The 27,806-nt window shown below is 44.5% G+C and overlaps 1 protein-coding gene across 1 annotated transcript in view; it reads right to left on the bottom strand.

Moving 5' to 3' along the window:
• Positions 1 to 27,806, bottom strand: part of SCAPER (S-phase cyclin A associated protein in the ER) — a gene marked incomplete in the record, with an annotated part of 4,815,867 nt that overhangs the window by 3,467,452 nt on the left and 1,320,609 nt on the right. The window contains 1 exon segment of the mRNA XM_044077465.1: positions 19,461 to 19,676. Within this exon segment, the coding sequence (XP_043933400.1) occupies positions 19,461 to 19,676 (216 nt within the window).

The following is a 27,806-nucleotide window of genomic DNA, read 5'->3' as shown; positions in this document are numbered from 1 at the left end:
TGTCCGATGCACTTTCCACTATGGCCCAGTTTGCAGTCATCTGCAAACTTTGTCAGCCAAAGTCCTCCCATGTTGGCCTGTACTTCTGAGAAGTAGATGCCAAACAATAGGGGCCAAGGACCGAGCCCTGTGGGACACCACTTGTGACCGGCTTGGAGTCTGACACAGCGCCAGCAACTCTAACCCTGTGGGTTCTGTCCTTAAGCCAGTTTGCAACCCATCTTGTGACATATGGGTTTACATTTAAGCTGGTAAGTTTTTCTACAATACCCGAGTGGGGTATTGTGTCGAAAGCCTTTGCAAGGTCAAGGTAGGCTGTATGGACTGCCTTTCCCTCATCAATGGCCTTGGTGACTATTTCGAAGAAGTCGACCAAGTTCAAATAAAATGGAAATAAAACTTGTAGCCTTGTGACACTATGTCTAGAACCCATTTGTTCTGGGTTATAATGTGGCAATTTTGAGAAAAAAATGCTAATTTTCCCCCAAGGGTGCTGTCAGAAGATAAGTGCTTGGTGCAGGCAGGGGGAAGTCATTGGGACTGTTTCCTGTATGATTGTGCTTTGTCTTCTCCACCTTTGGAGGTAGAAGCACTCCACTGCTTAGGCCTGTAGGATCCTTGCAGCTGTGATCTGCCTCTAGGGTGTCTGGATCTGCCCCTTTGGATCTGTCTGAGACTGGAAAGGACCAATTCTTAGTAGGCCAGTGTCTGCTAAATCTAGGTGGCTGTGCCTGTAAAAAATCCTTGACCGTTTGCATAGATTTAGCTTTGTCCTCCATTTTCTTTTACACCTCTTCTGTCTTAACACCAAACAAGGTATCATGTTGTAAAGGAGCATCTAATAATTTTGCTTTAACATGGTCAGGCAGAGTTTCTTCCCTTTAACTAAGCATGCCTCCTAATAACAGAACCCGTAACAGCGGCCCTGCAGGAGGCCTCCAGGGAATCAAACCCACATTGCAAAGTATGCTTTCTAACTTGTTCAGCTGCATGCAATAAATCCTGCATTTCTTTGTTTTCTGCACAATCAGAATTTGCCATCATTTTCTGTTTAAGCAGTGTCATGATATATTGCTGATATTTGAGCATATGAAACTGGCAATTTAAGGCCCTTATAAGCCAAAGTAGCAGATGTGTAAATCTTTTTTCCCCATCTATTCAGTGCCCTAGAATTCCTGTCAGAGGGGGTAGGGTTTTTTGCAGTAGAAGCCTTGACCCCTTTGGGACCCTAAGAAATGCTTTCTGTGTCTGTAGTAGGGTTTTTGAAAAGGAATTTATGAGAGTCAGGGACCCTGTAGTATCTGTCCGGCTTGACAGGAGCTGGAGGTAAAGAGTCAGGGGTCACACTAGACTCCTAGAACACATCTACAATGTCCAACACAGGTGGAATAGCTAGAGGCCTGTGTTAAGGTAGTAAAAGGAAGTCTCTGAGCCTTTTCTTAGTTTCTGAAAAATCTTGGCTCTCCCAGTGGAAGTGCTCCCTCATAGTATGCAAGGTTTCCCCAAAAGAGTAGTCCTCAGGAGGAGAAGCTGAAGGAATTGATTCTTCAGCATCAGAATCCTCATAGGGAGGAAGAGAATATTCCTGATCAGAAGAGGAATCAGAAGAAATGGAAACCTGATCTGAAGATTCATAGTCTGTCTCTTGCCTAGGCCTCTTATCTGGAGGGGGATGGGAACCCCTGATCAAGGTAATTAAGTCTTCAGCCATTTTGAGCATCTGTTTTTTGGGCATGGAGGCCTGTCCTTGTGGCTGGTGAACTTGTTTCTTTGCCTTTAAAGATGTTTTAGTCTTTGAAGTCGGTTTTATATAGAATTGTTTAGGACTGAATACACCCTCAGAAGCCGATGCCTGTTCAGTGGCTCCGGAGCCATCTGAGGGAATAATCTCCAAGGCTCCAATACCTTGAGTTTCCAGCGGCCTGGCCGTCTCCACGTGGGAGTCGGTAGCGGCCTGCGACTCTAAAGTAGCGGGCGTCAGGGGCTGCGAAAGCGCCTCACTGAGAACTGGCGACTTGCTTAGGAGAAGCTTCATCGGTTTTGGACCTCGGTTGCCTGTCTTTTTCTTTTTCTTTGCGCTTTTTGTGAACTCCGGTAGTCGGATGGTTATCCGACGACATTGTATAATTAAATCTTCGCCCAAAATAGCTTAATGCAAAATCGTACCGACGCTTAACAGTGCATTGGTTAAATCTAGCACAAAACCGACAACTAGCAATGTTGTGGTTAGGGCCTAGGCAAGGAATACAGTAAGAATGAAAGTCCTTATGATGTATTTGCTTCCCACAAGAAATACCATTATTAACTTTTTCTGACATCGGTCTGGAGCAAGAAAAAAGTTTCCCCAACAGGGTACTTAGCTTTTAATGAAGACTTCGGATCTGAAACTCGAACACGAAAATCTCAGGAGTCAGCCAACCGGCACTTGCGAACTGCTTCTGCTTCGGGCACCGTGCGGCAAGAAAGACTGAATAAAATGGTGTCGGCTGCATCTTTTATACCCCTGACGGCCTGATATCAGGGAAGAGGTGACAGCGGCCGATGCGGGACCCAAGACTTTGGAATTCAGGCCGACTGAGGGCAACCAGCCAGCAGGATAACCCAAATGTAATGACTGCCACAGTGAAACACGAAGAACATCAATCAAAAGAGGTATAAAAATACTTGGAAATGAAAAAGGAAAGGCAATATACCAAAAAAAAAAAAAAAAAAAAAACAGGACGATATTTGTACGGCTCCTTAGTATGCAACAAACTCTAGAAGGGTTAGGATTGTTGCATGGAAGTGTTTGCATAGGTATTTTTATATTCCAAGTAGACTTCTGAGTTTTTTTGCAGGTAGACAGAAATTGCTGGAGATGTGATGAGAAAGAGAAGTGTACCTAGGAACAATTTTTGGGAATGCAATGAGCTGACAGATTTTAGAAATTCCTTACATGGTACGTTGTGAGAAATGTTGGGCGAGAAAATGATTTTAACTAAGCAAATTATTCTTTTGAGCTGGGATACACAGAAACTGAATTACTTATACATAACAAGGCACTACAGAGTTTAATGTTGTTGGCTGCCAAAAAGGCAAGTACTAGGAAATGGAAAAAGTACAGTTTTGTACCTACCATAAATGTAGATGTCCGAGAGGTATGCATCTGCAGTCCTAACAAATGGGTTGTCCTGCCTCAGGCAGCCCTTCGGTCGGCCGGATTCCAAAGTCTGGGTCAGGCCTCGGTTGATGTCGCACTTCACCCGACGTCATAGCTGCTGTCAATTGGGTATAAAGGCATCAGCCAACGCCATTTTCCTCAGTGTTTCTTGCCCCAGATGCCAGGTGCCCTCTAGGAAGGCTAAATTTGGATAAATGCAAATGATTCCGAACAGTAGAGAGCAAACAAAAATAAACATGTATATACATATATACAAACAAATACACCATAATAGATTCCCCCAGCTAGCTAAAAGATGGGCAAATACCCTAGGAGTACCACAGAGGGGAAGGAGGGTGGGTAATCCTGACTGCAGATGCATACCTCTCGGACATCTAAATTTATGGTAGGTACAAAACTGTACTATGTCCTTCAAGGATGCATCTGCAGTCCTAACAAATGAGTAGAATACCATAGCCAAACTGGGGGAGGAGGCACTAAGAAGATTATGGTGTAGTTAAGATCCCTTGCAAAACAGCAGTGGCAAAACCTGCTCGGGATCTGGAGTATAAAGGTAGGTTATAATGCTTGGCAAATGTATGCACGGAGCTCCAAGTAGCAGCCTCTAAAATGTCTTTGGTAGCCACTCCTCGTAAGAAAGCTGTAGTAGTGGCTGTAGCCCTTGTGGAGTGAGGTCTGATGTTTTCTGGAGTTGGCTTTCCATGAAAAGAGTAACAAAATCTAATGCAATTTCCTATCCATTTTGAGATTGTCTGTTTTGAAATTGCTTTTCCTTCCATTCCTGTTGCATATGCTACCAGAAGCTGGTCAGTTTTTCTATTGTTCTTGGTTCTGTCCAGGTAGTAGCGCAATTGCCTGTGCACATCCAAGGTATGTAGTAGTCTTTCCCCCCTGTTCTGTGGGTTGGGGAAGAATGTTGGTAGGTGGATTGCTTGGTTCAATGATACCCTGGAGACCACCTTTGGCATAAAAGTAGGGTTAGTTCTCAAGGACACTCTATCCTGATGGAAGATAAGGAAGGGCTGTACTGCCATTAATGCCTGTAATTCAGAAACCCTTCTTGCTGAAGTGATTGCAAGCAGGAAAGCAGTTTTCCAAGATAAGAACTGTAATTCTGCTGTTGCTGCTGGTTCAAAAGGGAGAAGTGTTAACTTTTCTAGCACAAAGTTCAGGTCCCATGTAGGCAAAGGTGGCTTTCTTGGAGGCTTTACATTTTTAATTCCTCTCAGAAACTGCCCGAGTAGAGGATGAGAGAAGACTGGAGGATCCATGTTGTATTCTGCTGAAATTGCTGATGCATGAATCTTAATGGAGGAGTAAGACAGGCCATTGTGGAAAAGTTCTGCTAAATATTCCAGGATGTTAGCTATGTTTGCTAATGATACATTTTCTCCTTTTGCTGCACTCCAAATGAGGTATCTTTTCCATTTGGCTGAATAAGTTTTCCTTGTGGAGGGTCTGCGAGCCTCCAGGATAATGTCTTTAACCCTCTGAGATAAATCTGAGTTATTTTGTTTTATGTAATATTCCAAGCAACTAGCTGCAGTGTTTTCAAGTTTGGATGCAGGATCTTGAAGTTGTTCTGTGTTAGCAGTAAAGGAACTAGAGGTAGAGGCCATGCGTGTGCCCGAGACGTACTCCTCAGTAGCGGGTACCAATGCTGCCTCGGCCAGTCTGGAGCTATCAGGATGATCCTTGGGTGATCTTCTTTGATCTTCAGTAGCACTTTGTGCATCAAAGGAAGAGGTGGGAATGCATATGCTGTCAGGTTTTCCCAACTGAAGGATAGGGAGTCCACCTTCCAAGCAAGTGGGTGGTATGTCCTCGTGCAGAATTTCCTCAATTGGTGGTTGTGTGGGGATGCAAACAGGTCTATTTCTGGTAGCCCCCATTTCTTTGTAATGGATTTGAAGATGTCTGGATGCAGCATCCATTCGTGGGCATCCATGGTAGTTCTGCTTAAGGTGTCTGCTAATATATTTTCTTTTCCTGGCACAAATATGGCCTGGAGCTGAATGTTGAGGTTCAGGGCCACATTCCACAGGTCCATTGCCATCCGGCATAGAGGATATGAATGTGTGCCTCCCTGTTTGTTGATATACCACATGACTGTGGTGTTGTTGTCCTTATCAGCAAATGACCTTGTTGAAGAAACGGTCTGAATGTCTGAATTTCCTGTTTCACTGCCAGCATCTCTTTTTGATTTATGTGTAGGTTCAGCTGGTCTTGTGTCCATAGGCCTTGTATACACTTGTCCACCATGTGTGCCCCCCAACCGAGGTCTGAGGCGTCCGTGGTGATAGTCTGGCTTGGTTGAGGGCTGTGGAAAGGTAGTCCTCTGTTCAACTGACAGGCCTGAGCCCACCACAGGAATTCTTGCTTCAGGCATGGAATTATTGGAATTTGGGTTTCTAGGCTGTGCTTGTGCTGAGACCATAAATTCCTTAGGTACCAATGCAACTTCCTCATATGTAGTCTGGCATGTGGAATCAATATTATGCAGGATGCCATGTAACCCAGGGCTTGCAGGACTTTCCTTGCTGTAAGCTGGTTCTGCGTTGTTAATGCCATGAAATAGAGTGGTAGTTGCTTTTGCTTTTCTGCTGTGAGAAATGCCATTTGATTTGATGTGTCCAGTTCTGCACCCAAGAATGTTATCCTTTGGGATGGTACCAGCCTTGACTTTATGTTGACTGTGTATCCCAGGGCTTGCAATAGGTGAATAACCTTTTCCAAATCTTTTCTTAATTTGATCTTGTTGTCCGCTTGTATCAGGCAGTCGTCCAGGTATGGATAAATTTGAATTCCCTGAAGCCTGCAATGAGCAATTACTGATGCCAGGCATTTCGTGAATACTCTGGGCGCAGTAGATAAGCCAAAGGGCAATGCTGAGAATTGATAATGCTCTGATCCTGCAAGAAATCTGAGGTATCTTCTGCAATCTGGTCGTATAGGGACGTGCAGGTATGCCTCCTTGAGATCTAGAGTCACCAGCCAAGACTCCTTGCCCAGCATGGGAAGAAGTTGCTGTAGGGTCAGCATTTTGAATTTTGGAACAATGAGATATGTGTTCAGAGCGGACAGGTCGAGAATAGGTCTCCATTGGTTTTCTTTTCTTGGTACCAGGAAAAGTCTGGAGTAAAATCCTTGTCCTTGTTCCATAGACGGTACCTTTTCTATAGCTCTCATCCTTAGTAAGTGGTTGATTTGTCCTAGAGCATTTGTTTTTTGGTTTGGTTGTAGGTTTGGCATTCCTCTCTTTCTTGGTAGAGTATGGAAGTGAAACCTGTAGCCTTTGTCTATTGTCTGTAAAATCCATTTGTCTCCTGTAATGTAATGCCAGTTTACTGAAAATAAGGCTAGCTTTCCGCCTAAGGGTGCTTCCAGTTGTTCCCTGGTAGGCGGTATCAGAGCCAAGTCACTGTGACTGTCCTGTGGAAGTGGTAGTAGCTGGATCTGTGGCAGTACTTCTCTGGTTGTTAGGCTGCCACTGACGTCCCTGTAGGCACCTCTGGATTGACCTCTGCCTCTTGGGCCTATTTCTGCCTCTCTGTGCTCTGGAGGTGTCTGGAAAGGACCAATTCTTCGAAGGCCAATTTCTACTAAACCTCGGAGGCTGGACCTGTAAGAAATCCTTGACTGTTTGGACAGATTTTGCTTTTCTTCCACCTTCTTTAACACTTGCTGTGCAGGGGTGCCAAACAAACTGTGTTTCTCCATGGGAGCATCTAGGAGCTTTGACTTTACATGGTCTGGTAAGGATTGCTCTTTTAACCATGCATGCCTTCTGATCACTGTACCAGTCATAGCTGATCTAAAGGAAGCCTCCAGTGCATCATAGCCGCATTTTAAGGAATGATTACTGACCTGCTGAGTGTTATGTACCAAATCCTGAAGGGACTTACGGTCTAAAGGTTCAGGAGAGGACAGTTTTTTATTTAGCTGATCTAACAAAAATTCCTGATACTGAATCATGTGGAATTGACAGTTTAAGGCCCTAGCCGAAAGAGTAGCAGAAGTATAAACTTTTTTACCCCATCTCTCTAATGCTCTAGATTCTCTTTCAGAGGGGAGGGCGTTTTTGGCAGAGGCAGCTGCTACAGCTTTGGGGCCCTGTGAAATAGTTTCAGGATCTGCAATAGGAGCCTTATACAAGTGGTAATGTGTGTCCGGGACCCTGTAGCATCTGTCGGGCTTAGCAGGGGCCGGGGGAAGAGAGTCAGGGGCAGTACAAGCATCATTAAATGCATCATCCACAACTGTTAGTACTGGAGGAATGGCTAAAGGCCTATGCTGTGGTAAATGTAAAAAGGTCCTTAGCCTTTTCCGAGAATCTGAAAAATCCTGGCCCTGCCATTGAAATTGCTCTCTCATAGCATGCAAGGTTTCCCCAAAAGAAAATTCCTCAGGAGGAGAGGCAGAAGGAATGGAGTCTTCTGCGTCAGAGTCCTCATATGGAGAATAAGGGCCTTCTGGAGGGCTTGAGTTTTCTGAATCATCCGAGGAGTAATCTGTTGAAACTAGCTCAGGGGGCTCTGCTCTAGGCCTCTTCTCTGGAGGGGGATGAGAGGCCCTGTCAGGGTGAGGTTGGGATCCGCTGATCAAAGAAATGAGATCCTTTGCCAGGCTGAGCATTTGGGAACTAGAGCTAGGCCTGTGTGAGGGGGTTTTAGCAGGCAAGGCCTTAGAAGATTTAGCTGCTTTAGCCCTAGAAAAAGCCTTGATAGACATGGATGCAGGGGGGCCTAGCAGCTCCACGTGCAGGAGTAGAAATGTCTAAGGGGATAGTATCTGAAAAATCCTGAGAACCTGCAACAGCAGGTGGAATTTCAGTAGCAGATTCAGCCATGCTGGGTGAGGCCTCGGTTGTAGGAGGCATGCTTTCAGCCGAAGGAAGAACCGAGGACTCTGTTTCAGCCGAAACCGAGACACTCACAGTTGGCTTAACCGTGGTTTCGGCCGAAACCGCGGACCGCGAGTGTCGGTCCTTTTCCTTACGCTTTTTAGCTAATTGTGAAGTCGGAGTCTCCGACGGCATGTTGTAAGCAAAAGCGGGGCCGAAAAACTCCTCTGCAAACTCCGACCGACGTTTAAGTGTCGTCGGGTGAAGGAAGCACAGGCTAGACAAGCTGCTACGTCGTGGTCTGGGCCTAAGCAAGGAAGGCAGTAAGAGTGGAAATCCTTATGAGGTATTTGTTTCCCACAAGTTAAACAGTTATTTACTTTTTCTGACATCGGCTGAGGCAAGAAAGAGTCCCCAACGGGGTACTTAGCTTTTTAGAAGTCTTCGGTAGTAGTAATCTCTGGTTCTGACCGACCGGCACTTTCGAACAGCTTCTGCTTCGGGCACCGCGCGGCAAGAAAGACTGAGGAAAATGGCGTCGGCTGATGCCTTTATACCCAATTGACAGCAGCTATGACGTCGGGTGAAGTGCGACATCAGCCGAGGACAGACCCAGACTTTGGAATCCGGCCGACCAAAGGGCTGCCTGAGGCAGGACAACCCATTTGTTAGGACTGCAGATGCATCCTTGAAGGACATCAAAAGCAAAACCAACTGCAACACAATTGCTGAATATTGTAAAGGAGACTAAAGAACTTGAAGTGGGATCTTTAGGAAAGTGAAGGAGTAAAATACATAGAAATAAATGGTATCTATGGGAACAGTATGTACAGAATAATGTGGAAGAGGAGTGATATTTCAGGGAAAACAGGACTTCAGCAATCTAGGTTACGTTATACTGAATTAAGACGAAAATCATACTTGTTTAATGTATACAAAGGGAAAAAAGTTGTAATGTTTTTTTCTCTTTTATAATGGAATATGTACTCATGTCATCATGCAATGTGTGATGTTAGTAAATATGTTAAAAACAGAAAAGGAGGAGAGCAATTCAAAAATACTTACACACTTGAAACTTAGCAGAGATTTGAATCTATTCCTGTGGCTTAAAGCTGGGTCATGCTAACTTGACTGACAGCTCAAACTCCAGTCAGCTCACCAGCCTTATGAATACTGCTACTCTGTAAAAATTCTAACCACCACCATTCAAACAAGGAAATTAATCCAAAACCATTGATGACAAGACGGACCATGATGACAATGCAGTATTTCACTGGGTTAGTCCCACTAGGCATGGGGCTTCTTTTCAGGGGTAACCCAAAGTACTATAACAGTTGACTAGGGAAAATGTGGCCAAGGCACCAGGGAACTTCCCTTACTCTTTTTTGAGGAGTGCCATGAGATATTTCATATCAACCTGAGCTACCATCAACTCGGGCAAATACAGCCTCAGTTTAATCTCTCATCTGAAGGGCAGCACACATATCAATGCAGTACCCACCCCCCACTCCCAACCAACCCACCCTCTATGCTGCACTGCAGTGTCAGCAATGGAAATTGAATCCAAACACCTGGGTGAATAGAACCCACAACAATTTGATCTTTCAGCATCCAAAGCAAGCATGCTGTTGGGCTACTGACAATGTTGACTACCTTTAGGAAGGGCAGAAGAGACAAAACTACAGCATTTGAAGGGGATGACATACTGTCTACAAAAGGGTCCCTTTTTGTTCCATGCAGTTCAATTGCTGAAAGGCAACTACAGCCAGTTTCTAAAGATGTTTCAAGGGCCAGTCCGAGGGGGTGCCGAAAAGTTCTAAGCCCTACCAACTTTCTAAATTCTGAGAGTTATTTTGCCTCTGTAGCTGAAAAGATGACTATTTCATCTTGTAAAGGGCCAATATGCAGAATCATAATGCTATGTTTTGACACTGTTTTACATCATTGACTGAACCATGTCAAAGAAAAGTGTGGAATTTCTGAGCTGTCATGAAGTTCCTATTCCTGCAGGAGAAACCTCCAAAGAAATTCATGAATGTATAATGCAAACATTGAGTGACAAGTGCCCTTCTTACTCAACTAGGAAGATGTGGTGTACAAACTTTCAGTGTAGAGATTTCGAGACTGAAGATGCAGCAAGGTCTGGGAGGCCTCATATGGTGTCAAGTGTTGAAATTGTTGACATGTCCATGACCTGATTTTGGCAGATCAGAGAACATCAGCTAAAAGAACTGCTGAGACACTACAGATCCAGAGAACGTGTTGGGTTTATAATCCATGAGCAGCTGGGTATGCAGAAGCTGTCAGCCAAATGGGAGATCAAATGTTTGAATGTTGACAAGAAAAGACATATAATGGACACTTCCAAGTTGATTTTGCAGAACTTTTGTCGAGCTGGTGCCAACTTTTTGGAATGAGTAGTTAATGTTGATGAAACATGGTTACACCACTACGATCATGAGACAAAACAGTCCATGCAATGGTGGCACTCAGGTTCACCAAGGCCAAAGAAGTTCAAGACCCAAAAGTCAGCAGGAAAGGTCATGGCCAGTGTTTTGGGATCAGGAAGGTGTTCTAATGACCATCTTCTAAGGGGCCAAACAGTTAATGTAGATTACCACTGTAACTTGTTGTGCCAATTAAAAGAGGCATTGAAAGAAAACAGAACAGGGAGCTGCAGAAGGGAGTTCTTTTTTTGCAAGACAATGCACCTGTTCACAAGGCTGGCAAAATGATAGATGTTTTGACAAAACTGCGGTTTGACTGCATAGACCATCCACCCTACTCACCAGATCCTGCTCCATCAGACCATTTCCTGTTTCCAAACCTTAAACAGAGTTTGAAAAGGAGGCAATTTTCGAGTGATTCTAAGGTGAATGCAGCAGTGGAGCAGTATTTCAGTAACCAGACTTCAGACTTTTTTTGGCAGGGTTACAGAAACTTCAGGCAAGACGTGCCAAGTCTGTTGAACTTTGGGGTGAATATGTTGAATAACTTAAGTTTTATGGCTCCACTTCATTCCCTATTAGGTCGGGCTCAGAACATTTCAGCACCCTCTCGTAAATAACATGAAGATGGGCAATGCAAATTAAAGACTTTATTCAGAGGATAACAGTCATACCCTCACAACATCTGCACACTTAGAAGCAGTAAAAGCTCCCGAAAAGATGGTTTTATATCTAGCCTTTGATCATCATGTGTCTATAGTGGTGAGAAAATCATTCTATGTTGCGCAACTTATAAACAAAGGTATGGCATCTTAGTCCAGGGAAGTCATTGCTCCACTGTATTCGGCATTCATCAGACCTATTATTGAGTACAATGCCCCCCTTTGGTATGTACCTAACCAGCCATAACCAACAACTGGAACATCCACAGAGGTTCCTCACTAAAAGAATACAGGGCATAAGTAACATGTCCTATGCAGACTGCCTCAAGGCCCTATCCCTGTATTCTGTCTCCTACAGGCTTTTGAGGGGAGATCTATGCCTGGCATACAGGGCACTGCCAGACCCCACTCTAATGGGCCTCCTGCATATCCACAAAACAAACAGTGCCAGAATGACCTGTTCTAAAGACTTAAACCTTGCCTGTGATATAAATAGGACCTTCTGGAGAGATAGGTACGTATCCCAGAGACTACCCAGTCTATGGAACAGGCTCCCATGTGAAGCAGAGTTTCTCCCTAATCCAATTCAAGTGCAACTTGGACAACTGGATGGGAAACTGGAAATTCATCCCTGACTTGGCACCCATGTCAGTGATGCAAACAGGTAACCTGTAAATGGTTCATCTCCTTGCACTTATCAAGGGTATCAGAACTCAAGTGATTTGGGATGCATGGCTAGGCTTAAAAACGCCCTTGTGGTCATTAGCCTAGTAAACACCTATGAACCTATTTTGAGCAGAAGGACAAAATCGATAAAAAGTGGGAAAAAAACACACTTATAAGATGGCACTCACAGCTCAAGAAGGCAGAAGACAAAGTGTTACCTAATGCAAAAGATTTCATTACACTGATGTACAGTCTCCATAAATATAATAAGGCAAATGCAAATAGTTAAGTGATTATCATGCCTGCTAACCATGCTAAGTCATTATATGCACTGTTCCCTTTAACTGGTCTTCTTTTTTAATAATGTACACACCCTACTAATTAAACCTTTTAGATTTTTGTTTTTTCATTGTGTTTTTCTCACTGTGCATAGCAGCCGCCAAGTCACCCATCAGCCATGTCCATTTGCTATCACAGCCCGGGTAAGAGAAACAGAGAGAGAGAGAGAGATGGGAGGGGCTGTCATAAAGTCAGCCTCTGCAGCTGTCTGTGCCCTCACCAGCATTCCAGTCATAATGACACATCACATTTTTTAGGCCAAATCCCTACCCTGGGAGGGAGAACAGAGGACTTGAATCATCACAGGGCTATACTGTCCTCTCCAATGTAAGCATGTGTCCCTGTGAACTCATAAGAGCAACCGTCCAAGCAACTTGGTGGCTGAACAGCCCCCCCCCCCCCAATCAGGACTGCCTCTTGCAACACTGCTCCCTCCTCTGAGGGACTAGGGCACTTTACGGTCCCAGACCTCACTCCTAAATAGTATAATACCCATGATCTTCCATCAAAGTTCTGAGTTGCTAATCAACCTCGAGTCACCTGTGCCACAACTAGGGCTTTATTCCACCATGCCACCACAGCTAGTAACTGTTAGATATTTAAATGTTGTGTTGTGTCTTTCGGCTTTACCCGGTTAGGGGTCACCACAGCGGAACTCCGGTCCGCTAATGACTGGCAGTTGATTTTTACGTGCTGAGTTGCCGGCCCTAATGCACAACCTTCAACGAAGGTACGCCCATTCATGCATGACTCCACAGTAGACGCTCTAGCTGTTTGATATTTAAATCTATTAATTAAATCTTTGATTTTTAGATAAATATTCTTACTCTGCACTATATGACACAGTAAATTTTAGCAGCATGCTTAATGCTCTATTAAAGCTCTAGTTAAAGACATCTGCAGAAATGCAGCTACACCTCCTGAAATTCCAAAAATTACAACGAAGTGCATATGGAATTTAACGTTTACAGGAAAATATCCTTTGTGATGCTTGGTACTAGACCTTCTAGCATATGTTGATGTAATTCAATGTTATGTTTTAAACACAGGATATACTGCAGCACACAAATGATAACATGCCCAAAGTCAGTACATTACTTTTGAAGTAATTATACTACGCATTTAAAATGTCATTAAAATGTATGTCCTAAAAGAGAAAGTATACATGGCTGCAGCAGATATTGTAGTTAGCCCATCCCCACTAACTTCTGATACACTGGTGATACTATCAATCCCCACAGTTGCCCATTCACAATCACCTTATGAAATTTTAGTAATATGAGACAAGGAATTGTTGGTAAAATGAAGTAAATATATTGATAACTGGTCTGAAAGCATATACTTACACTCCTCAGCATTACAAGTTCATCTAATGCTAGCAAACATCAATGTGAGTGCAGAAAATGAACTTGTGAAAAAAATGCACCAGGCCCAAGGGTTCCATGGCTTACATTACAATTTCACAAAAATGTACATATTTCAAACTTTTTAAAGTGGCAATAGTCCTTAAAAATTCTGTTCCTAAATATGAATTAAAATTCTGTTGTACCGCCACCTCATTCTATCCCTGTCAACGGTCACTCTTTACTTCTTACTATTTCATTATTCTTTATGATACAGAACAGCAAATAGAAGGAAAAAATAATGTAAAAACATCATAAAACAGTAGCATTTGGAGTTGAGGAGAAATGTCTATATTCAGAACCCAGATGTTCAGTTTCCACTTACATTTTACTCCAGTAGACTCAATAATGATGTTCATCGTGCATACAGCTGCAGTCATAACAGATGGGTTCTCCTGCCGTCAGGCGGGTCCTCGGACAGCCGAATTCCAAAGTCTAGGTCCGGCGTCGGTTGTCGTCGCTTCTTCCCTGATGTCAGTGTGACAGGGGTATAAAAGAACCAGCAAACGCCATTTTCTCCAGTCTTTCTTGCCGCGAGGTGCCCGAAGCAGAAGCAATTCGCAAGTGCCGGTCGGCCAGCTCCTGAAATTACGAAAATTTTGCAACCGAAGTCTTCCTGAAAGCTAAGTACCCCGTTGGGGAAACTTTTCTTGCCTCAGACCGATGTCAGACAAAGTTAATAATTGTATTTCATGTGGGAAGCAAATACCGCATAAGGATTTTCATTCCCTCTGCATTCCTTGCTTAGGCCCAGACCACGACGTCTCGGTCTGTCGTTTTTATGCTACATTCAATAAACGCACCATTAAGCGTCGGGCGGAGTTCGCCCAGCACTATTTTGGCAAAAAATGTAACTATATTATGTTGTCGGATACTCCGACTCCAGTTTTGTCTAAAAAACGCAAAGATAAGGACCGACACACTAGGTCCGCGGCCTCTACCGACACCACGCCAAAGCCGACTACAGGTGGTCCGGTTCTCAGTGAGGCGCCTACGCAGCCCCTGCCTACTGACGACACTTCATTGGCGGTGTCTTCTGTGCCCGAGGTCGCAGGCTCCTCGGCCCACACCCCGACTACAGATACCGAAGCCACTCTTGGTGATGAATCTCAAAATGTAGACAGGTCTGCCTCCTCTCAAGGTGTCTTCAGACCTTCCTCTTCTTTTTCCATCAAGGCTTTCACTAAGTCTAAAGCAGCCATGCATGCTAAGAGACAAGCTACACAGGGCCCTTCTCTAGGCCCCATGCCTAAAAAACAGATGCTTAAAATGGCTGATGATTTAATTACTCTTATCAGGGGTTCTCAACCCCCCCCGGACAAAAGGCCCAGAGTGGAGGAAGAATCTCCCTCCTCTGACCAGGCCTCCATTATTTCAGAGCACTCTGATGAACAGGAACATTCTTACTCCCCTTTTGAAGAATCTGATGCAGAGGAGTCCATTCCCTCTGTCTCCCCCCCAGAGGATTACTTATTTGGGGAAACTTTGCATACCTTAAGGGAGCACTTCCACTGGGAAGGCCAAGAGTACTCAGATTCCAAGAAAAGGCTTAGGGATTTTCTCTTGCTACCTCAGCACAGGCCTCTGGCTATACCTCCTGTCTTAGACATACTAGATGATGTGTACTCGGAGGCCTGCCTTAACCCGGATTCTTTACCTCCAGCCCCAGTCAAGCCTGACAGGTACTACCGGGTTCCTGACTCACACCAATTTTTATACAAAAGCCATGCGGCTGACCCAGAAACTATCTCACAGGGCCCCAAGGGAATTAAGGCCTCCACTGCTAAAAATCCATTACCTTCCGAGAGAGATTCCAGATCCTTAGAAAGGTGGGGAAAAAAGGTATACACCTCGGCCACCTTAACCATGAGGGCATTAAACTGACAGTTCCATATGCTAAAGTACCAACAGTTTCTGTTATCACAATTGAGAAGTAAAATGTCACAACCTGAACAACCAGACTTGAAGGAGTTGCAGGATTTGATGCATAGTGCAGAACAAGTGGGTAAACATACCTTGCAATGTGGTTTTGATGCTCTAGAGGCCTCATGTAGAGCTGCTGTTACAGGATCTGTCATACATGGACATGCCTGGCTCAAGGAGCAAACATTACCAGATCATGTCAAAGCTAAATTACTAGATGCCCCTCTACAAAAGGATGTATTATTTGCTGTTAAAGCTGAGGAGGTATTAAAGAAAATGGAGGAAAAGGCTAAATCAATGCAAACAGTGAAAGATTTTCTACAGGTACAACCTCCACGTTTCAGTAGAAATTGGCCTTCCAAAAATTGGTCCTTTCCAGCCACCGACAGACCCCAAAGAGGTAGATACAGGCGCCCGAGGGGCAGAGGGCAATCTCAAGGATCGTTTAGAGGCAGACAATGGCAAGCTCCTACACAAAGAGGTGGTGAGGATAGTTCGCAGCCATTCAGAAAGCAAGCCCAATGAATTTCCCCTTTGCATGCCAAGCAAGGCTCAAATGGCAGCACCAAAAGACAAATGGATCCTGGACATTATAAACAGCGGCTACAGATTCCATTTTCACACCCTTCCAAAAATGAGAGGCATGCCAAACCTGCCACACAATCTAAGGGCAGAGGCACAAAGACAAATTTCAGATCTCATGGACATGAAAGCTATTCAAGAGGTACCTACTCACGAACAAGGTCAAGGTTTTTATTCCAGACTATTCCTGGTACCAAGGAAGGGAAAAGATTGGAGACCTATTTTGGACCTATCCATCCTAAACACATTTTTACTCGTACCAAAATTCAAGATGCTCACATTACACAGCAGCTTCTTCCCATGCTGGGCAAGGAGTCTTAGCTGGTAACATTGGACCTCAAGGAGGCATACCTGAATGTCCCAATCAGACAAAATTGCAGAAGATACCTCAGATTTCTTGCAGGTTCAACCCATTATCAATTCTCTGCATTGCCCTTTGGCTTATCTACTGCGCCCAGAGTATTCACAAAATGCCTGGCATCAGTAATTGCCTACTGCAGACTTCAAGGGATACAAATATACCCATATTTGGACGACTGCCTGATCCAAGCGGACAGCAAGCACATACTTCTGAAACATTTGGCTTTTGTAATAATGTTGTTGAATTCTCTGGGATACACAGTCAACAAAAAGAAATCAAGGCTAATACCCTCTCAGAAAATAATTTTCCTGGGTGCCAACTTGGACACAAACACCAAGATGGCCAACCTCACGCCAGAGAAGCAGGGGCAACTAACTCAATACTTCAGAACACTAGCAAATTTCACCAGGCTGACTGCAAGGAAAATCCTGCAGGCTCTGGGATTCATGGCATCTTGCATCCTACTAATCCATTGTGCAAAGCTGCATATGAGGAAACTTCAATGGTACCTGAAAAACCTATGGTCTCAACACAGCCACAGTTTGGAAACAATAATACCACTAATTCCATGTCTTCAAAAGGAATTTCTGTGGTGGGCTCAAGCATGCCAAACAAACACAGGTCTCCCATTCTGCAAGCCTCAAGCAAATCAAGCCATCACAACAGACGCCTCGGACTTCACCTGGGGGGCGCACATGACAGATCGGTGCATTCAGGTCAAATGGTCCCAAAAAGAAAAGCACCTTCACATCAATCAAAAGGAAATGCTAGCAGTAATAAATGCTATTATAGCTTTCAAAGACCTTCTGCATCCAGGTCAACTATTGATAAGGACAGACAACACCACAGTAATGTGGTACATAAACAGGGAGGAACCCATTCATACCCCCTATGCAGGCTGGCCATGTCACTTTGGAACATGGCTCTGGAATTACAAATCGAACTTCAAGCCCAGTACTTGCCAGGCAAGGAAAACACACTGGCAGACAACCTAAGCAGAAATGTGACAGATCCACACGAATGGAAGTTGTATCCTCAAGTTTTTACAGAGATAATTCAAGCCTGGGGAAGGCCAGACATAGATCTCTTTGCCTCCCACAAAAATCACCAATTGAAAAAATTCTGCTCAAGGACTTTTCATCCAAAGGCCTGGAGAGTGGACGCTCTCTCTTTCAGTTGGACAACAATGACAGTTTATGCCTTTCCACCTCTTCCTCTGCTGCCCAAAGTTCTATTAAAAACCAGAGCAGACAGACCAAAGATGATTCTCATTGCTCCAGACTGGCCAAGACAGCACTGGTACCCACTCCTGAGGAGCATGACGCATTCCCCTCCATGGACCCTACCTCTAATGCCTCTTCTTCGGACTCAGCACAGCTTCAAAACTCTTCACAGTCAGCTGAAAACACTCAATCTGGCCGCATGAAGATTCCTTAACATCACAACAGACCCTACTCTCCAAGGAGGTGCAGGATGTCATTTTGGAGGCCAGAAGGCCATCTACTAGAAAAGCTTACTCCGCAAAATGGAAACGGTGTTGTGCCTGGAATGAGAAAAAGGGCCAGAATCCTGGAAAACTGAATTTACCTCAAATTTTACAGTATCTAGCTGAGCTGCTAAGCAGTAGACTTTCATTCTCCATCAAAATCCATGCCTCAGCCATTTCTGCAGAATACAACACTGATCCACCTTTATTTTCTCACCCCCTCTTAAGACAGTTCCTCAGAGAGGCTAAGAATATAAAACCCCCAAGGAAACAACCAATACCTGCTTGGGACCTCAATTTCATTCTAGAAAAGCTGACCTTGCCTCCTTTTGAGCCAGCTGCCTCAACAGATTTGCAATATTTGTCCTGGAAAACAGCTTTCCCTTCTGGCTATCACCTCAGCTCGTAGGGTATCAGAACTACAAGCCCTCATGGCTGTGCAGCCTTTTATCATCTTCCATCAGGACAGAGTCTCCTTACGAACCAACCCGTCCTTTATGCCAAAGGTGGTATCCAGGGTAGCTTTGAATCAGGCTATACACTTACCTACCTTTTACCCTAATCCTCAAAACAAAGGGGAGAGACTACTACATTCCTTGGACATCCAAAGACAGCTGCGTTATTATTTGGACAGAACAAAGCCTTTCAGAAAATCAGAACAGCTCTTCGTGTCCTATGCTATAGGAGCTCAAGGGAAGCCAATTTCCAAACAGACAATTTCAAAATGGATAGCCCACTGCATATGCTTTTGTTACTCTTTTCATGGTAAAACTGTACCTGCAGGCATCAGATCTCACTCCACAAGGGCCACAGTTATCTCTGTAGCTTTCCTCAGAGGAGTTCCTACCAAAGATATTTTGGAAGCAGCCACTTGGAGTTCTGTGCATACCTTCTCCAAGCACTACCACCTACCATTATACTCCAAAACTAGAGCAGGCTTTGCCACTGCAGTCTTGCAGGGCATCCTGGCTCCTCCTAGTTCCACCTAGTGCCTACAACCCCTTTCTTAGCTTTGGGATTCTACCCATCTGTTATGACTGCAGCTGTATGCACGATGAACATAGTACAGTTTTGTACCTACAGTAAATGTAGATGTTCGAGTGCTAATACAGCTGCAGTCCAGGTTTCCCTCCCTCCTTCCCCTCTTGGGACAGGCCTATTGGCTAACACCTCCTCATACAACCTGATTGGGGTATTCATTTATGGTGTATTTGCTTGCAACTACTGTATTTTGATTATATGGCATTGCTTTATTACACAAATTTATGTATTGCCTTCCTTCTGGGGGCACCTGACATCTGGGGCAAGAAAAACTGAAGAAAATGGTGTCGGCTGGTTCTTTTATACCCCTGTCGCACTGACGTCAGGGAAGAAGCGACGACAACCGATGCCGGACCTAGACTTTGGAATTCGGCCGACCGAGGACCCGCCTGACGGCAGGAGAACCCATCTGTTATGACTGCAGCTGTATTAGCACTCGAACATCTACATTTATGGTAGGTACAAAACTGTACTTTTCTTATTCCAATATTCTATTGCAAAATATATGCCAAATTGGTGATTTTTAATATGTTCATAATAGACTTACATTTGAAAGTTCTGAAGCATCTATTTCGTTATCCATCTTTGTTTTTTCTGTTACTGTCTGGTCTTCACTGCAGTCTGCTGGAGTAACACTAATCTTGAAAATCTCTGCAGAACAAACCGACTCCGCGGCAACCAAGGATACTTCAACAGATGACTGATATACAGTATTTTTTTGTAAGGGCAAGTTGACAGCATCCTCTTGCGTCCAAGTGTCAACCTAATAAAAATAAACTGTTTTGGTTATAAAATATAAACAAAATGATAGTATGAATAAAAAAAAATGCTCTTTCAACATTTTAAATACAGCAAGACTACCAATTTGTGGATACCCTTCAAACAACAAAACACTGCTGCATTAAGAACTTGCCGTACACAGAGATGTTCTTACCATATCAGACGATCTACTAAGAAAACCTCCTGGTAGAGCGTATTTTGAGTTCCTCCTCTCCACTGATCAGCATTCAGCACCTTTTCCTACAAGTTCCCATGCCTGGGTACAAATGTATGGCCATGACAACATGTACCTTGACATTTCATGACAGCTAAGACAGAAACTAACCCATTGCACCCTCCACAATTCACCACTTGCCACCAACAAGCACCTTCCTTCAAATTAATCATAACAATGAATACAAAACCTGAGAATTTCGAAGCTCTGCTTTATGGATATGGATAACAAGATACAAGCAGTTAAAATGTATTTAGTCCCTTTAGTTTTATGCACAGGTCAGGCATATTTTATCAACCAGAAGAGAAGTTGTGAATAGCAATAAAAAGCTGAAGGATTTTATGTGGGAGGGGAAGACAGCAAGATTCAAGTGGATAAGCGGATTCTTCCAAAAGAACCACAGATTGGGATTACCCAATTTGAAGGGGTATTTCAGAGCTACACAGTTAAGGCTCCTACACATAGCACAAGCAGAAAAAAAAAGTTATGTACTTACCATAACGTTCCATGTGAGTTGTTTATCTCACCTTTATTCTCACTGATGGGTTTGGAGCCAATCCTCGACTCCGACATGGCTGATAGAAAGCTCAAGGTTTGCCAGTAGCTCGAGACCAAGCCCCTTATCCCACAATGCACTGCTGGAATTACCTCAGATCTTGTTTGCTGCGAGTATATATACCCTTTTACTTATTTCTACAAGGAAGCACTTCCCGAAGGGGAAGAAGAAGTATTGAATAACCAGGATGGTACTAGCCTCTAAGTCAGCTGTCAGCCAGGAGGGGGAAGGAGGGAGGGACGTGAGAATAAAGGCGAGATAAACAACTCACATGGAACGTTATGATAAGTACATAACTTCTTTATGTGAAGTTGTTAAATCTCGCCGTTTATTTTCACTGATGGGTAGAGTCCCTAGCACCATCAATCTTGGGTGGCTCATGGAAGTACGTTTTTCAGTACCATGGAACCAAAGGAAGACCTGTCCCTGGAAGCCTTATCTACTTTGTAATGTGTGATAAAGGTATGAGGCTTAGACCACGTGGCTGCAGCACAAATATTGTCAAGGGGCAATTTAGCTTGAAAGGCAGAAGACGTAGAAACGGCTCTGGTAGAATGAGCCTTAGGTTTGTGTGTCAATGGCATGCTAGCATTCGCATAAACAAAGGATATAACAATCTGATAACCATTTTGATAAAGTTGTTTTAGCCACTGGATTACCTTTTCTGGCTTCCGAAAAGGATACAAAAAGTTGATCTGATCTAATTTTCTAATATCCTTAGTTCTGTCAAGATAAAATCGGAGCTGTCTGTGTACATCAAGTTTGTGCAGCATGTATTCCAATTTGCTAGAGTGGTTGGGAAAAAAGACTGGCAGCTCAATGACCTGACTGATATTGGATTCAGAACAGGCCTTAGGCAAAAAGGAGGGGTTTGTTCTGAGAGATACTCTATCAGCATGGAAAATCACGTAAGGAGGCCTAACAGATAATGCTTGAAGTTCTGACACTCTGCGGGCAGAAGTAATGGCCATCAGAAATATAGTCTTTCCAGGACAAATATTTGAGATCACAAGAAGATTCTGGTTTGAAAGGGGGGAGAATAATTTGAGACAGCATAAAATTCAAATTCCAGGGAGAATAAGGAATTTTGACAGGACGTCTCATGTGAAAGGCACCTTTAAGAAAAGCCTTAGATAACTTATGGCTCATAACATTCAACCCATCGAATCCAAGGTGGAAATTTGATATGGCGGCTAACTGGACTCTAACTGTGGCAGCAGCTGCTGCTCCTTCTTTAAAAATCTTTGTCAAAAATTCTAAAATAGATGATAGAGGAGCTCAGAAAGGGTCGATTTTCTGTATATTGACCCAAATTGAGAACCTGTTCAACTTACTGCGGTATAGTTTCCTAGTGGATGGCTTGTGAGAAAACAAAAGGATTTGTCTTATATCATCTGAGAGTGAATGAAGCCTGGCAATTAGGGGAAGTGGATTAGCCAAGCAGTCAGTTTTAGGGACTGCAGTGAAGGATGTAGGTCCCCTGACGGGTGTCAGAATGTCTGCAACTGGGTCCAGGATCCATGGATCCCCCAGTAGATAATGGTGAAGGAAGGGGATGAGGATAACTGTCTTCCCCAGTGACTTTGCTTTCTGTAAAACCTTGGGCATCAATGGAATAGGTGGGAATGCATACAGAAGACCCTGAGGCCAATCGTGTACGAGTCTCTCTCTCGGGTAGTGTCCCGGAGGTGGTATTAGGCAAAGTAGCTTCTGCATTTGGTATTGATGTGACTGGCAAAGAGGTTGCAGCAAGGCTGGCCCCATTTGCAGAAAATCAGATCCGCAACTCGTTGGTTGAGAGACCACTCGTGAGGCAACAGTATTGCCCTGCTTAGCTTGTCCGTTATCACATTGGATTTCCCTGGGATGTGCGTTGCTATCAGAAAATGGTGGGACGACACAGCCCAGTGCCATACCCTGAGTGCTTCTCGACAAAAGGGGTAAGACTTGGTTCCGCCTTGTTTGTTCAAGTACCAGGCCACTGACATGCTGTCCGTCTGAACTGCAATTGTCCCTAGAGGAAGAGAGTCCTGAAAAGTACTGCAACGCCAAAAGTACCGCTCTCAACTCCAGAACATCGATATGCGGATGTGACTCTTGATCCATCCATGTGTCTTGGGCAGTCTTTCCCTGAAAATGCCCCACCCCCACCCTATCAGGAAAGCGTCCATGGTCACAGTGGCTATTGGGGGGGGGGGACAAAGGGTCTTCCGATTGTAACATGAAGAGACGTCAACCACCACTGAAGGTGTCTCTTGCAAGAATCTGTGATGAGAATCATGCAGTGCATCGGTAGCTTTTGGTAGGACAACTGAGCGAAGAGGAGCCATTAAAGGATTCGCATATGCATCCTTAGGAGTGGTACCACCAGGATTGCTGCCGCCATCAACTCTAGTACCTTCAAGACCTCTGCTGCTGTAGCTTTGTTCTTTGACACCAGTGAGATGATGTGTTGGTGAAGAAGTGAGACACTTTCGATTGGAAGACGTAGAGTGGTGGTTGAGGTATCTAACTCTGCTCCTATAAAAACAGTATGCTGCGATGGCAATAAGGCAGACTTTTCAAAGTTAATTGTAATGCTTAATTGATGGCAGAGTGTCAGAGTATATTGCGTTGCCCGAGTCAACTTGATGCCTGGTGGTGGCAGTGAGGAACCAATCGTCTAGGTATGGTAACACCTGGAATCCTAGACGCCTCAGGTGAGCCATGACCACTGCCATGCATTTGGTGAACACCCTGGGGGCTGTAGCGAGACCAAATGGCAGGGCTCAAAACTGGTAATGATTAGCTCCCAGCCAGAAATGCAAATGACCCCTGGAACGTCTGTTCAACTTTATGTGATAGTACGCGTCCTTGAGATCTATGGAGCACATCCAATCTCCTTTCCCTAGGAAGGGAAGAATGGACTGAAGTGTGACCCATTCAGAACTTCTCTTTCTTTACAAATGGGTTGAGTCTGCTGAGGTTCAAGATTGGTCTCCAGTCCCCTGTTTTCTTTGGTACCAAAAAGAATCTTGAGTAAGTTCCGAATCCAACTTGGTCTGCTGGGACTGGTTGGATGACTCTTTTTCTAGCAATTTTTGTACCTCTACAATTGCTTGTTCCCTGAGATTGGGTGGAACATCTGGGATTCTGCTTACAGGAGTAAGTGGGGAAGAGAACGGTATGAAATATCTTCTGGAAATGATGCTTTGTACCCATGTATCTGATGTTATGTTTAGCCAGGCTTCTGGGTACAAAGACAAGTGACCCCCGACTGCCTCCAGAGCCATACAGCCAGGCCCCCCTTCAGGAGCGCTGGTAGGGCTGACCAGAGAACTGGCCTCTGCACCCTGTTGCTGCGGACCCCCTCTGCCGCGCGGGCGGCGTCTTCTGTTATAACACCCTCCTCTGCCTCTAGAGGGGGTTTCTCCATGTGTGTCCTGAAAGGCTCTCTGTGCTTTTTGGAACCACATTTTCCCTCCCCTAGGGCCCTTGGGGTAGGGCTGAGTAGGGGTAGAAAAATGGACTCCAATGGCAGATAGGGTCTTGCCTTACTGCTCACACCTGGTTAAAGTTTCCTTTACTTTAGGCCCAAACAGTGATGAGCCATCAAATGGGGTGCTGATAAAGGAAGACTTAAAGGGTTCCGCAAAGGAACAGACGCGCATCTAGGCTTGTATCCACAAAGCAATGCCTGAACTAGCGGCTCTACTCATACCATCAGCTGCATAAGATATGAGATGCATGGACGAGTTTCCAACCGAGTTTAGGGTAGCGAGCTGTGTGTTGACTTTGTCGGCAACCCCTGCAGCTACCGTACCCTGGAGAGCATCTCCTAGCTCTTTCAGGAGATCTCTTTGCAGTCTCGTAAAATGGGTTAAATAGTTCAGCGATCCCAGAGAAAAAGTCGCTGAACTAAACATGCATTTCCCTTATCTATCCATGACCCTAGAATCTCTGTTAGGAGGATGGATAGATGCGGATGTTTCAGAAACTTCCTTTTTGGTGGTTGCAGCTACCACCCATGGCATCAACAGGCACTCCTTTGGTCAAAAAGGCTTTGTCCACTGGGGCAGAGATGAACTTATTTGGCTTCCGAGGGACAGGTTCCATGGCCTTCAGTGACTCCCACGCCTTACGAGAGATCAGCTCCATGAGCTCATCGTAAGGCGGAGACACCCAAGAAGTGGAAGGTTGAGACCCAAAAGTCTTCAAGAGCACTGACTCGTCCTCAGTAGGGGTTTTGGACTGTCAATCGCCCCACTGACTAAGGATCTCTAATATCTCCACAAAGGCGATATCCTCAGAGGGGGATTGAGGGGACCCTTCTGACTCACCCAAGTCCGTGTCGGATGTCAAAGACTCCTGTGGGGAAGTGCCTCCTCTTGCACAGTCTCTTCCTGGGTACCTCCTCAGTGGGGAGATCTGGGGAGGTCTCGGAAGAGCAGGGGACGCCCCGTGGGGCCACTTGAGGATCAGGGTCTCTATGCTTAGGGGTACCGGTAGATATAGAAGCAGACACAGGAGCTTGAGGGGAGAAGGAAGCCTAAACTGGTGTCGATGATGTCTTAGAAGACAGGACTCTCCTCATGGTATCGAAAGCACCATGGCTCGGACGAGAAGGGGTAGACTGATCCAGAGGGACCGCCCGATCTCCCGCACTGAAACTATGGGCTCCGAGCCCAAGGTAGGAGCCGAGCTCATCCGAGCCGAAGTCCCGAGAGGAAGAGTCGGCACCGACAAATCGGTCCAACTATCCTCCCCGGACCCGGCAGGAGAGTGTCGGCTTCTAGCATCCTCGGTCGGCGCCGAGGACGTCTGAGTAGATGGAACCGATAACACCGGTGCGGGTCTCTGCTCCAAAGGTTCGACAAGCATCGGTTCGGGCTCCTTCAGCTCCGAGAGTCCAGTACAGCTTGGAGGAGGAGTAGTCAAATCTGGTTCAATGGGCTTCGGCTCTGATGAAGTGGTCTGGGCCGACAACAATTTAGCAAGTCCTACTGCCCTTAGAAGCTTCTGCACTAGCTGATCCATGTCCATATCAGAGAGGCTGATCGAAGACTTCGAGGAATGCACTGAAGGTGCTGACTGGAGCAGAGACCGGCTCCAAGACTGGGAGCTGGCTCCGAACCAAAGGGACACTCGGTTCAGAGGACTGTGGAACCGATGACCCTGTACCCTCTGATCTTTTTGCCTTTTTAGATTGTTTAGAAGCAGAAGATTTTGAAGATTTAGAAGTGCTGGTACCTTCCAGGCTACCCAATGCCTCAGAAAAAGTATGATGCAGCAACCCTCTATCTATGAGTTTTCTCCTTCTCTCTAAGAGAACCCTAGATGAAAAAGAGTGGCAAATACTGCAGGAGTCTTGTGTTTAGCCCCCAGACAGTAAAAATATTGGACATGTCCGTCCGTGACGGACATTTTCTGTCCACAATCTGGACATTTCTTAAACCCCGATTTGAGGTGAGACTTTTCTCTCTCATCCGACATTTTATAAGAGACACACCATAAAATTAACCTGTAAAGGTTAAATACAGGGCTAACTAAGCCCACACTACACAATATAGTAAGAACAAGTAAAAAAAATTAAACTAAATAGGGCTAAGTAAGGACCCAACACTAAGAAAAACAAGCCAACACAGGGCACTATTCACTACAATCTAACCTACTTTTTTTTACAAGAAACACACACACACACACACACACACACACACACACACACACACACACACACACACACACTAAATATGAATAATCTCTCAAAAAGAGAAGAAAAATTTTTTTTTTTAAAACTTGCGATTTATCAAAATGGTCCGAGCTAAGCAAACTAGATCTGAAGTAATTCCAGCAGTGCATTGTGGGATAAGGGGCTTAGTCTCGAGCTACTGGCAAACCTTGAGCTTTGCTATCGGCCATGTCGGAGCCGAGGATCAGCTCTGAACCCATCAGTGAGAATAAATGGCGAGATTTAACAACTTCACATCCTATAATTCAAAGTGGAAAGGGATGATCATGAAACGGGAAGGGGGGGCTCAAGAAACAAGGACAGACTGGGATTTTGGATGCAGATCTTTAAGGAGAACAATAATCATAGAGAATTTTATATTCATAAAGTAGCAGACAGTATTCCAAGAACTAAGCCAACTCGAGGATGTAGAAAAGAGATACTCAATAGAGATGACTGCAATTAGGAATACAGAGACGACGCAAGAATGGGCTTGAATTTACTGGAGAAAACTGGTGAAGGAATAAAAAGGTACTGGGAGCAAATAATGAGAGAGGGTAAGGTAACAGACTGGGAAGAGACCTAGAATTCATTTGGACTGCAAGCTAGAGACTGCCTTCCCTTATCAAGGACTGATATCAGAGTATAGGCGAAGAGAAAGCAATAGAGGGCTCCTAAAGGAAAGACTAGCACTGCTATAGTTTCTAGTGAAATCTAGAACAGAAGCTGATGTTAAAAAGAGAATTAGTAGGGCATACAAAACATTGTTTGATAACTATAGGAATCAATCAGAGGTGGTTAGAAAGGATTGGGAAGAAACTGGATAAGTAATTCACAAAGAAACAATGGGAGGATTTATGTACGCTTCCTAAACATGCAACAAAGTCAAGAAGATTTAAGATCTTTGCCTGAAAGTATTTGGATTGGTAATTTTATACCTCAAGATGACTCCAAAAGAATTTTCCTCAGGTTGATTCCAAATGTTGGCAGGTGTGGTGCGGAAGAAAGAGGTAACTAGGAACACATTTTTGGGAGTGTAATGAGTTGGCAGACATCAAAAATTTCCCTGCAGACTATTCTGTCAGAAATACTGAGTGAGAAAACTGATGCAACTAAGGAAATTATTTATTTGAACCGTGATACAGAATCAGAATTGCCTGGATATGGTATGGCCTTCCTGAGTTTAATCTTGGTAGCTGCCAAAGAAGTAGTTACTAGAAAATGGAAATCAAAGTCTAAACCAACTGTAGTAGACAGAATGGTGTCTATGTTCAGCTATCAAATGGAACTTCCATCGAACGGCTGAACATCACACCATATTCAAACGTTCAATCAGTGAATGTTCATTTAATTGACAAGGAAAGTAACGAGTTGGCCACTACTTCCCCATATGCCCCCACTGTAGTATTTCAAACCCACCCACCCCCAACTATATATACCAACTCTGGGGCTGCACTACATTGCAGAAAAGGGCAGACGGGGAAGTGGTGGCCAATTAGTTACTTTCCCCATCAATGAAATGAACATTTGTTGGACAGGGTTCGATATTCAGGTACTGGATGGAAGTTCCATTCAGTGACTGAACACAGACCCCATGGAATGAATATAGCAACAGAGATAAAAGAACTGGAAGGTG

This window comes from Protopterus annectens, chromosome 7.part0 (genome assembly GCF_019279795.1).
Source record: "Protopterus annectens isolate FY-2018-M chromosome 7.part0, PAN1.0, whole genome shotgun sequence".
In the NCBI taxonomy this organism is placed as follows: domain Eukaryota; kingdom Metazoa; phylum Chordata; order Ceratodontiformes; family Protopteridae; genus Protopterus; species Protopterus annectens.
Note: the sequence above shows the minus strand (reverse complement) of the source record. Positions and strands in the feature narration are given on the sequence as shown.